This window comes from Phalaenopsis equestris, unplaced genomic scaffold (genome assembly GCF_001263595.1).
Source record: "Phalaenopsis equestris unplaced genomic scaffold, ASM126359v1 Scaffold000002, whole genome shotgun sequence".
In the NCBI taxonomy this organism is placed as follows: Eukaryota; Viridiplantae; Streptophyta; class Magnoliopsida; order Asparagales; family Orchidaceae; genus Phalaenopsis; species Phalaenopsis equestris.
In genome coordinates this window covers 28752136-28764850 of record NW_018164444.1, presented here as the reverse complement: position 1 = coordinate 28764850, position 12715 = coordinate 28752136, and the positions used below count along the sequence as shown (strand labels likewise).

Below are 12715 nucleotides of genomic sequence, written 5' to 3'. Positions count from 1 at the left end.
CTTCGGTCATTTAAGATGTAATTAACTATAGGGGCTTGCCCTTATAGGGAGCTTTTCCGAACCCAGCTTAAAATAAACCCTATTTAATTATTTGTATTAAATAGGGGAACTTGTCGGCAAATAAAATGGTTTCGCAGACTCAAACAGATGTCATATATTTTCCTAGTTTATTTGATTGAGTCTCATCCTCAAGTCTTGTGTTTATCCCTCGGGGTAGATACATGATTTGAGGTAGAGTGCTTTTTCATTTAAACTGTGAAAAATATGAGGTCAGTGTGATTTCATATTTTTCTAAAATTATATATATATATATATATATGTAAATTAAAAAGTCCTTCCGAAGCGGGCAACGAGATTTCGATTCCGGCGACCGACAGCTTCTTACGGGCAACCCCCAAACATCCAAAACTCTCTTCCCCCCTTTTTTTTAAGCTCCGACACTTATTTATGGATCTTTATCTGGTGTCACGCTTAGAGCTTTGTTTAAGGCTCTTTTTTCTTTTTAACTTTAGATGTCAGCTTTGCTCTAGGGCTGTTGTAAGTATATTGCTTTTGTACAGAATATTACTTCATATGCTTGTTAATGCTAGTCAGGTTGTCAACTGAACTCTGAATAACAGGGTCAAATTAATCTTTTTAATTTTTGTAATTGATGCTTGTTTAAAGCTTGATCATTAGCTGGAATTGAGTAAAAGTAGCAAATATTAATTTGCGAAGATTTTTAGAACTACAGTCAAATTCACAGCTCAATTAGACTTTTGGAGACCAATCTTGCATGGGGTATAATTTTCTTAATTCAGGCATCTGACACCCATGCACATAGTTTTATGGGACGGGAAACTAATTAGTCCTCTTCAATTTCACAGAAAAAAGATTACAATTTAAATAGAGGAGGATGACTCTCGTATTGGGAAAACTATAATGTCTGGCATAGCTCCCTATAATAAAACAAGGAAACAAAAATTATGACATGTCAATAATAGGAGATACTAAAAATAGAAAATACTAAACTCATTGTAATACGTAGTAACATCACATTTATTTTTATCTTTTGTATATCCAAAGTTGAGTTTTCAACTTAAAAAAGTTGCGAAGAATTCTCCAAGTCAGAATAGAGATATCAAATAGCCTCCAATATCTCTCGAGTAGTGGAAAAGAATATATGAGGCTTTCTTATGGAATGTTCCATTGAATTGATGAGCCATGTCATTACCATAGAATCTCACTACCATATTTTCAGATTCAGATCATTAGTAACTGTTTTTGGGATTCTCTGATTAAATACCTAATTTTTTCTTTCCTATCGATCGCCAATTTTATTGATTGTGACTACTCCACATAGTTGTGCCCATTAAGTTTTATAACTGTGAGGCAATGTTGTAAATTATTAGAAAAATATTTAGTCAAAATACCTCAGGGGAGCTGTTGGCTGAAGTTTAGTGGTTTCAAAATTACTGGAGCTGATCGATGCGGTAGAAATTCTTTCAACAACCATCATCATTGCTAATCAAGAACGACGAGAACTCCTGTACACCGCGATCCTTTTACTTCCTTGCGCACATTGGTACCCCGCAATTAAATAGAGTAGGATGACTCTCATATTGGGAAAACAATAATATCCACCATACTCATAATAAAAGAAAGAAACAAGAATTATAATATACCGATAATAGAAGATACTAAAAATAGAAAATACTAATAATAGGATATATTAAAAATCCAACAGAGAGGAGTAGTGGTGGCAAGTTGGTGTTTGCCTCAGGAGAAGTCGCTTAACATGAGGTTTACTGCATTTTTCATAGGTTGTAATGTTGTTGCATGTTTTGTGTCCATTTTTTTTCTTTCCAATATTCATGAACTTTTTTTAAACTTGTTGCAACTGCTTTCAGTGAAGAAATGGTAATAATTAGTTTGAGTGTTGATATTTAGGTTTTTTTGATCTAATAAATGAAGAATTAGAGATTCATCTGTTGTTAATTTGCTTTTACATCTTTACATTCAGCTTGTATAGAGTGGCTTGGAGTGCTTTCTAAGCCTTTATTGATATTCTTAAGAACCATGTTGTGAACTGTACAGTTTTGTGGGTATTGTTGATGGTCTATGATTTACTTTTACGGCCATGCAGCCAATCAAGATTGTAAATAGAGTAATAATTAGGTTTAAGTGTTGGTTTTCTCTCATAGTTTTGTGAGGAATAAGGTTTTACCCTCAAGCTTAGTGAAATGAGTTATAATTAATTATGGAACCATTGTTTTCCACGATAATCTTTTGTTTTACTGTAGTTAATGTAATGTCTTTCTTTTGATACTTTTGATTTGATTTTTATTGAGAATATATACTTTGCATGATGATTAAATGCGTTCACTTTGTGATGGATCATTGCTTTGAATCTGCCATGCTCATGTTTACCTTGCCTATATTAAGACCAAGATTATAATTTCATTTTTCTTGTGTCCGTCTTTTATTTTGCATGGATTTATATGTTAATTTGTGATATAGATTTGTAGTGCTTAATAAACTATGAGCCTCCATTATAAAAATGATTTCTGCAATGAACCGTTTGTGATATATATAAGAAATATCATTTCAAATTTTTATCTCCTGGAAACATCAGTGGAAACTCCGGGGCTCATTGCTATAACGCTCTAGGCATGAGGTGATTAGTAATAAAGTGCACTAGGTTATGCATGGTCAAGGTTCTATGACGCAAGAGTAGAATAGTGGAATTGGACTTATGACAGTTAGGAGTGGTCCGATATTGATTTGTGCGTCATGCAGTTATTTGGTAAATGTGAAATATCATTATTTAGGACACATTTCTGTAATTTTGTCTTCAACTCTTGTACTTTTGTGTTATAACTAGGATTATGCCTTTCAACAGCTCTTCCACACAATCAAGGGAAGTTTAAGTCATAATATCGGTACATATAATAAATAATAAATGGTTATAAATTTTCTTGATCATTTTTCTTCATAATCTGCATGATAAAATCTTCCTTTTGTATAGTTTTCTATTTCTTCATTTGAAAATCATCAATTGTGCTGATCACAAAGATTTGGCCATACGTGGGAACATGTCTCTCTTTTTATTTTTCTTCAAGGGTATGTAATTTTCCCATGTTCTTGTAGAGTTCCTAGGATGATACCATTCTAGAGTGCCTAGACGGTATTTAGCAAGGGGATTTGGCATGGAGACGTTTGTGGCACGACAAGGGAATGATAATACATGAATTCGGCGGCATTTGGATGTTGATTGGCATTGATCGGTGGCTTTCCCTGTTGAAAACAGCAGTGGAACCCAGAAAACGACATAATACATATAAAATGAAGAGGACATCATATATTCCCACACAAGCTACAAGCACCTTACATATAAAATGAAGAGGATATAATACTCCTTAGGATAGAAAACATATAATACAATCTCTAAAACATACAAAATAAAATCTAAATTTCCAAAACAGCCAAGTACAACATATATAAAAATTCTCTAATAGAGTAATCTAATTAGAAGTAGGGAAATAGGAAAAAATAGAGAAGGGATGAAATCGGCTGGAATCGGCAATTGGACGGCCAGGTTGTCAATTCAGCGATTGCGGTATTGTCTGCGGTCGCAGTAGTCAGGCTACTGGAATCAAGCTTCCGTGATTTGGGATGCTCCGCATCGTAAGAAACAGCTGAGCAAGTTGTTACTTTATCTTTGCAATGAAATATATTTTGTCAGTTGAGGAAGATCTTTGTTGCAAGCTTTGCCATTTGTAGCATTTTCATGCGCACTTTTAGTTCATTTTTTTCTTATTTTGAAACATGATAAAATTCATCCTGCAGCTTGCCAAAAAATATCACCCAGATGCAAATAAGAATAATCCTGCAGCGAAGAGAAAGTTCCAAGAAATTAGAGAAGCATATGAGGCTAGTTTTGCAAATTTTTATTCGTTCTCTTTTTTCTTGATTTCATTCACTGTTTTGCTTTCTAATATCCAGTGAATGGTTTATCTCAGACACTGCGTGATTCTGATAAAAAAGCACAATATGACATGGTAACTTATCCCAAAAATTTTGTGGTTGAAGTTGCTTCTCTTCTATGACATTCTACTCTTTCTTCCTTACCACTTAATTAAATAAATGCATTCTAATAGCACGTCCGTTTACTTTTTTATCATTGATTCTTTTGCGAAGTTTAGGAGGTGCTTTGTAGTGTGCTATATTGATAAGAACTGCTGTGGTAATGGAAGGGATTCTCTAGTGGAGCTGAGAGCATATCATATGATAGTGAGGATACAGCCAAGTACAATCGCACCAAAAATGATCCTTTCTCCTCCACATTCTACAAAGTTTTTTCAGAGGTAAGTCTTTATGTTCATAATGTCCTTATGAGTGCGGATAGAGATGTGATTTCTTTCCCTATCTTAGGTTTTTGAAAGTGAGCGAGAGACATATGCAGCTGACATTCAGGTTTGGCTTCTATAGTGGCTGAAAGTGATAATTAATTATTCAGTTATGTACCCTGACAACTATTTGAACGATCTTCTATGAGAACTTTAACAGGTAGAGTTGAATCTATCTTTTGATGAAGCTGCCAAGGGCTGCACAAAGCAGATTTCTTTGAAGGCACAAGTTCCTTGTGATTCATGCAGTGAGTGAAGTCTCTAGTGTCATAGTCATCATTTTGGTGTTATTTCCAGTCTCTTTTTTGTGCCCAGTGCACTCACATAAGTGAGCAGTTTTTTGTGGGGCAACTCCCACAAGTGTACATGCAGTGATCCTACACAAGCGTTTACTTGTACAAATCAAAAGCAAAAAGATCTTAATCCTCACATAATTTCATCAATTATGAATGATTGAATGTGCACTTTATCTTTTCAACTGCGAACATCCTTATTAAATAATCATTCTTTTTTTTTTATAATTTATTGTTAAACTTATCATTAGTTTTCTTTGGTTGATCGGTACAAATTCATTCACTATGATTGTGCAGGTTGGTTTTTTGTTTGATATGGTTAAAATTAGTAGTTAATTATGCTTTTAATTCTCTGGAAAACTGCAAACCATCATCAGTTGATTTCTCTTTCATCATTGGTTATTGGTGCCCTTATGTTGCTTCGCTAATTTCTTTGACCAATTTCCAATCAAGTCTGTTTGCTCCTGTTTTTTTTTTTAAATTTATTATTATTATTATATTTTTTTGCTTTCATTTCAGCTCTTTTAACACGAACTAGATTCCTTGCAATCTTTTGAAAATATGAGAAAGGAATTTCAGTTATTTTCATATTTACAAAGGTAGAAAGGGCATAAAATTTTTAGGAGATACAGTGCTAACTGACCGCACAAATTAGAGAGGAGAATAAGGAAGAAAATTGTTAATAAAGAATAGTAATTATATAAGAAATAAATATTTACACATTAGGAATCAACGGGCATGAGGGCAACTGGCTTAGGCATGACAGTAAGGGGAAAATTAAGGGCTGTTGGATAGCTAGTTGCTGCTTTGCTGTGTGTCATAAATCTGGTTGTTAGATACTTACAGCAAGATGAGAGATTTTGGATGCTTTGACTACAACTTAGTGCTATTAGTTGCAAAGAGTGATCAATATAGGACTTAGATGCCTTGATCGATTGTAAGGTAGTATCATTCCTAGCTTGGAAGTAAAGCTATATCATGTAGATTGATCAAGAGCTTCAGTGAGGATATCAAAAGCCTAAAGTTTTGTTGGACTGTAAATCTGTAATTAATTCTCTTTCATGAACCTTCTATCAATTTCAATAAGTTTAGTTTGATTTTGGTGGATCAAATTCTTAGAAATGCTAGTATTAGCTTAATTGTTGTTCCTCATTGTCATAGGCCATATAGTGAAGACTTCTAGATCTTGAAGAAGGCATTACATACGTTCACAGATACCATGGGCAATGGCACTGAATTTTGCTTAAACGCCTCTTCGAGCAATATCAAATTGCTTTTTTGCTTCTCCATGCACCTAAATTCCTCCATATGAACTCGGTATGACCCATGTCGATTTATAACTTATAATAGCTCCAACCCACTCTACATTAGGAAATATTTCTTTACTTGTGTACGTTCCCATTTTGAAGGACACTCCTTTTTCTTGTCCCTTTTTATACACTTCAGTATTTTGTATACAACATCAAGCTGATCCTTCGTGGTGTTGTGCATAAACTAACACTAGCGGGAAAATAAATACTAGGTTCAGCATGAGATACGTAGATAGATTTTACTACTAGCTGTTTGTATCTTTCTCAATTGAGATAGAATTTCCTTCAGTCCCAACTTCATTTTGAAATGCATTTTTATATCTTTTTGATGAAGTGTCCTATTTAAATTAGCAGCAAGAGAGAAAATTAACTTGGTGTTGTTCATGTTAGCAACTTAAAATAAATCTACTTGATAATTAATTTCATAGATTTGAATGGAATTTTTTGCAACTAATTTTATTTTGTATCAGTGTACACTTCCAATATACACTTCGACCAACTTTTTATTTTATATAGAAATTTCTTTTGTAAAAAATTGGTTTCTTTCTTTTGGAAGTTTTAAAACATTTAATTTACCATTTGTTTTGAGTGTCTAGAAATCTTTTTGAAGTGTATTTTTTCATTTTAAGGCATCGAGAACAGTGTTTTCAATTTCTATGCTTGAAAGACTTCTTGTTGTTGATAATCTGTCTTAACAGATATATAATGATTGTCACAAAACTATTCATATAGAAGATTGATATTTTTCTCTTGAATGTAAGTGTTGGGAAAGAAGGATTGATCATTGACGAAGGTTACATTTATGGTAATGTAATTTTTTTTAACGAAATTTACCTACATACCACACAATTCGTACTTATTTACTTATCTAGCACCTAAACATTCTTATTTACATTTATTATATGTTGATGTCATAAAGCTATGCATTGAAATGTGTATTTCACTTTTAAAAACCAAGTAATGATGATATTTTTGATGTGATGTTAAAGATTCATATGCTATGCATGTAAATATGAAGGTAGGTGTTAGATATGTAAGTACATAATACTTGTGTAGTATGCATGTAATTGCCCCCATTTTCCAATACTGAGTAATATTTGTATCCTTGTTGGTGAGGAGAGCAGCCAGTAAAAGTGCATTTTGTATCTTTTGGGTCTTGTTTACTTGCTCGATGGGAGCAATATGCACAATAGCATAGCAATCTAATACATTGGGAGGAATGACGGAGATAGGTTTACATATGGGATATGCTTATGTTAGAGTTTGACAAGGAGTTTTGAATTTTAGGATTCTTGATGGGATATGCAACAGTAAGTGCTGCAATAGCAAAAAGTAAAAAAAAAAATAGTAATAGCATTTTATTAATTAGGCACGAAAGATAAGCACCCTTTCGGTTACGACTTAAGAGTCGTATTACTCATTCGATTGTATCCAATGAGAACGAGTGAAAGAGGAGAAGCTGTAGTATCTGAGAGCAACACAGGAAGGAAGAAATAGGTGAAGAAGAAGAGAAAGAAGGAGAAGTTCAAGTCAGAAGGAAACCTTCGTTCTATAGTCGAACTGCTTCGCCAGTTTTCGTGCGTGCAGAAGAGAAGAAGGAAGAAGGGTTGTTTGTGTCTTAACTGTTCTACGTCAACCTAGCTGCTAGTACGTAGAGGAGGAAGAAGAATGAGCGATTCTGTCGAGAAGGGAAGAAGCTCTCACGGTATCGTGCGTGAAGTTAGAGTTGTCGAGCCATACAAAGGAGAAAAGGAATGTGAGTCGAGCTTCCTACGGTGCTCGCGTGCGGGAAGAAGAAGAGAAGAGGGACTCAAGCTGTTCTGTGTCGGGTTTAGACTGGAGGAAGAAGGAGAAAAGGGAGGAGAACGAGCTCTACAGTGCTCGCGTGAACTTCCTTGGGTTAAACCCCGACTGAAGAAGGAAGGAGGGAGCTCGAGCTCGTGCGATCAAGCAGAGGCTGAAGGTAGGATAAAGAAGTAGGGATTGAGCCTTTTGTGTGGTTTAGGGCAGCTGACCGAAGACTTAAGGTAAAGTTGAGATTTTTATTAAGTACATTAGTAATAGAATATATATATATATTTATGAGTGCGAAATTAATTAATTAATATGTTAATATACAGTCACTTGAAGCATGCATCGTAAGTGGAAGATTTTGATGCCAAGGAGAAGGGAGTTGGCTCGTGCGTGAAATTGGGCTTTATGTGTGAACGGTAAGAACCTTATCTTCTGTGTATTTAATTCTTAATGATGTAAACTTGCTTAAATTGAAATTATTAGTTTATTTATTAAATGCTAATAACATGTTTAATTTGATCAAACATTAAAGGTAGAAGATTAGAAACAAAATCAATTAAAGTTGTAAAAGAAAAATGAAATATTCTGTGCAAGGAAGGAAATCAAACTTTTAAGATAAGAAGTTGTATACTTGTTTATGTGTCATTTTAATTGTATGACATTAGATTTATTAAATATATTTTTTTAAGAATAGGATTCTTATAAAATGATTCACACATTTAATTAATATAAGTGGTTGTCCAAAGAAGTTAGTGGAGAAGTATTTCAAAAATCTCTTGTAAGCTAAGGTGAGTAATTATTTTCTTATATATATTAAATTTAAATTTAATTAATTGAAGAATTTCTTTACAATTATTTTATGATTGTATTCATGTTTTAGCTTAAGAATTAAAAGAAATGACCAAGAAAATGGAAAATGAATGTTTAATGTTTTTAAATGGAGGTAATTTAAAGGAAATAAAATGATAAGTAAATGATTATGTCATACAAGATTACCCCCTGATGGTACTGCAGAGGATGCTATAAACCTATGCACGTTAAAGGAAATAGTAAATGTGTACTTTCGGCTGCAATTTTGAGGGTGTCATCAGACATATTTTTGAGGAGACCTTCGGGTATGACTGTAATCCTGTGATGACTAATAAAGAAGTTAAATTGGTAAATACTTAAATTAAAACGAGAATGAATAATTTTAAAGTTTTATTGAAATGAACTACATTTTATTTTGATCATTCATGCATAGCATAACATAAGAATATATTACAAATTAGATTATAATTACTCAATAAGTTATACTTACGGTTATAATTAATATTTTTTATTTTTTTTCTGGAGAAGAAAAATTTTAGGTTGATATGTCTGATAGAAGAGACTTGATTTACATAGGAAGACTTTTGCTAGGTAGTTTTATGATGATAGTTTATCTTTATTGTTTCTTTCAGATATTATTATACTGTTTAGTACTGTCTTAAGATATTGTCTTTGGATGTTATTATTTCTGAATGCTTTAGATTTTATTGTAAATTGTGGATTAGTGACTCTTTTACATGCGTTGGAAGTTTTCAAAATATGGATAGTTAGATGTTAATACCGTCCGACTGTCATACCTGCCGTAGTTAATTCTAAGCACTGAGCCGGGTCGTGATAAGTGCAGTCTACTCCAAAAATATTTTGGACTTTATCAGCGATCATAATCGATTGAGCAAACTCTGGAAGATGTCTTTTATTCTTTTTGTTGTTGCATTTTTTTAATAAGTGTATAAATATGGATAGATATATATATGATAATATATGTGAAAATTTCTTGTTGGAAGTGGTATTCCTTAAGATGGAATGAAAGATCTTGTTTTTTTCTCTTATGTGTAAGGATTTGAACCTGCGTTTGAATTGGATTTTTATGGAGTAGCTTTCCGAAAATGAAATTGGCTTCAATCTTTTCTTTCATTAGAAAGGCCCAAGTAATTTTAAGCGTCATCATCCGCGAAAGATTTAGATCATCTAACAACTCAAATGTTCACTCGAGATAATCCCCATATATCACTTTGGATAATTATAAGAGTATGTGAGGCAATATAAGAATAACTATAGTAAGAAGTTTGAGTGTGCTTTGTTAATTGATAAATTTCACATTGAAATGATTTAGGATTTGTGTTGATGATAAAGGAGGAGAACAATTTTTTTGTTACATGAAATTTGGTTGATAAAGGCCCATACGTGATTTTGCTTTCATTAGTGGAAGATGCATATTGAGCGCTTTTCTCTTACATTTTCTAATTCCATCTATAATTTAATTCGTACATACAATCCAGCTTTTTTCCTTGTCTTGCCTATTATCTTTCTCGAGCCTTTCTCTTGAAATCCACTTTAAGTACGGAGAAAATTTGTAGCTCACTTAATATGCTTGATAGTTTTACTTATTAATAATGAATTGTTGGAGAGCTTAAGATCTAAAAGAATTAATTCAAGAATCAGAGAATAAGTGACTTTAATAGTTCCAATGCTGGTTATTTGTGATATTGATCTATAAATATTTATGACTAAATAGTCATTTAAACATGGATTAAAAGTTTTGAAATAAGGAGGCATCCTCTATTGTATGATGGAAAGTTCTGGAGTCCACGATCGAAGCTTGTTTATTTTTATTTTAGATCTTTAAGACATTCAAGGCCATAATCTTTTCAGCAATCACATCATTAATAATTTTTGTGCATTTTATCTGAGTTGGAGTACAAATATAGCTTGTTTTCGAGCTTGCTTTGACTTTCAGAAAAACTGGCCTTCAATTTTTGTATTTTAGAATTTGAATTCCATTGTCAAATTTTGATATGCAGTTGGAAGGGGTCATCCTATCAATGCAAAGGTGTTGACATGTCCTACGTGTAGAGGTACTGGGAAGGTAAGTGTTTATTTCATTGTGTTATGCAATGTAGCTTGATTTGTTGAAACTTTTGTCTGATTAATCTGTTATGTATATGCTTGTTCAGGTTATAGTTTTTCCGTTCACATCCACATGTGGTTCTTGCAAAGGATTTGGTAGAATAATTAAGGTTGGCATTAAGGGAAAAAAAAATAAAAGAGGGGTGTTTACTTAAATTGTTTTGTACCGATTATTACCATATTTTCAGGACCTCTGCATGATATGCAAAGGATCAGGTGTTGTTGATGGTGTTAGGAGTGTTAACGTTACCATTCCTTCAGGTAATATATACTCCTGGATTTCACACTTGAGAAAACTTTTTTGCAATTCCTATTGAAAATTAACTTCTTTTGCTTAGAATACATTTCTTTTTTATGAAGATGCAATCTCTTTTTCATTTTGATAGAAGAAATTTATTCTTGTATGGTCGCATTGATGGTGTTTGAAACCAAATGATCTGCACTTGTATAAATGGTTTTCTTCTTAACAGAAATAATCTAAGCTAAAGTTCTGAAATCAATTCAAAAGACCAAGGTAACAATGATTCTGATGATGATGAAACATGCTGATTGTTGCTCTGAAAGAAGTACAAAAAATTGTTTTAATCACCAAACAATCATTATATATCTCTTAAGACAGATTAACAACTACAAGAAGTCTTGCAAGCATAGAAATTCTAAAAAATGTTTTCGATGCCTTAAACTGAAAAAAATACACTTCAAAAAGATTTCTAGACACTCAAAACAAATGGTAAATTAAATGTTTTAAAACTTCCAAAAGAAAGAAACCAATTTTTTACAAAAGAAATTTCTATATAAAATAAAAAGTTGGTCGAAGTGTATATTGATACAAAATAAGATTAGTTGCAAATCAAATCTATGAAATTAATTATCAAGTAACTTTATTTCCAGTTGCTAAGATGAGCAATACCAAGTTAATTTTCTCTCTTGCTGCTAATTTAAATAGGACACTTCATCAACAAGATAAAAAAATGCCTTTCGAAATGAAGTTTTAGAAGTTGAAGTCCATTGACAATTCTTTCTAAGTTTGAGAATAAGACTGGTATGAACCAAATCTGCAAAACTCAAAAAATATATATATGATGTAAATCACCGAAAGCTTGATTGGACAAATTCACCGTAGAGATTAAAAGACCTAGAATCCTAAGTACTCTCATAAATAGTCTGACCACACTTTATTTATAACAAAATCGTCTAAAAATAAAAATTCTATAATGATCATATATGTTGAGGATATTTGTTTTATTCTTCTAATTGATTTATTTTAGTCTTGTGGATTTATATTATAAAAAAATATATGATACTTGGTATATGATGATGCAAGATTGTTCAATAAAAGTCAATCTGCCCTTTTGAGCATCTTCATTGTAAAAAGGTAGATTAAATTTGTTTCAACCATGTTTCACCTTATTTTTTATTAGGGCTTATTTTGTTATAGGGTCTGGACTTAATATGTTTTACTATGGTTTATTTATATAAGGTATTGAGACTTATATTGAATGCAAGCTCTTATAGTTTATCATCTTTTCTTAGGAGAGCATTATCAATTTAGGAGGTTGTTTGGATTCAAGTTTTAGACCGAGGTTCAATATTCAGGCTTGTTGTTAATTGATGAAATGCTTAGGCTAATGGAGATAAATTTGATAAAGTTTCCATTGTTCTGTCAGTCCAAATATATCAGTGGATTTACTAATGTCAGGGGCTTTGATATGCAAAGTATTTGGAATCTCATTAATAACCATGAATTGCATTCTATCATGCGTTCCGAGTGCGCTGGGATGAAAATATGTGTATATTGAAGACATGTATTTGAGATTAGCATTGCCTTATTCATTGGCAGAAGACTTGCTATATCAGAGGCATACATATCAAAAGTAACATACAATACTTATAACCATGACATGACAATCAATTATCCAAGAAATTTATTTTGACTCGAACAAGTGTGTTAACACTTCTGTTTTTAGAGGCGTTAATGAGCAACTCCCGCAGC

At 32.6% G+C, this 12715-nt stretch overlaps 1 protein-coding gene across 7 annotated transcripts in view; it reads left to right on the top strand.

The window, feature by feature from the left end:
• Positions 1-12715, top strand: part of LOC110021838 (chaperone protein dnaJ 1, mitochondrial) — a 118351-nt gene that overhangs the window by 14603 nt on the left and 91033 nt on the right. For 5 of the 7 annotated variants that reach the window (XM_020720523.1, XM_020720505.1, XM_020720558.1 and 2 more), the window contains 8 exons: positions 3829-3912; positions 4002-4040; positions 4236-4346; positions 4414-4455; positions 4549-4636; positions 10617-10681; positions 10770-10832; positions 10911-10983. In XM_020720523.1, the coding sequence (XP_020576182.1) occupies positions 3829-3912; positions 4002-4040; positions 4236-4346; positions 4414-4455; positions 4549-4636; positions 10617-10681; positions 10770-10832; positions 10911-10983 (565 nt within the window). Of the gene's footprint in view, positions 1-3828; positions 3913-4001; positions 4042-4235; positions 4347-4413; positions 4456-4548; positions 4637-10616; positions 10682-10769; positions 10833-10910; positions 10984-12715 lie in introns of all 7 variants that reach the window. The other 2 variants (XM_020720515.1, XM_020720540.1) reach the window with 2 other exon arrangements.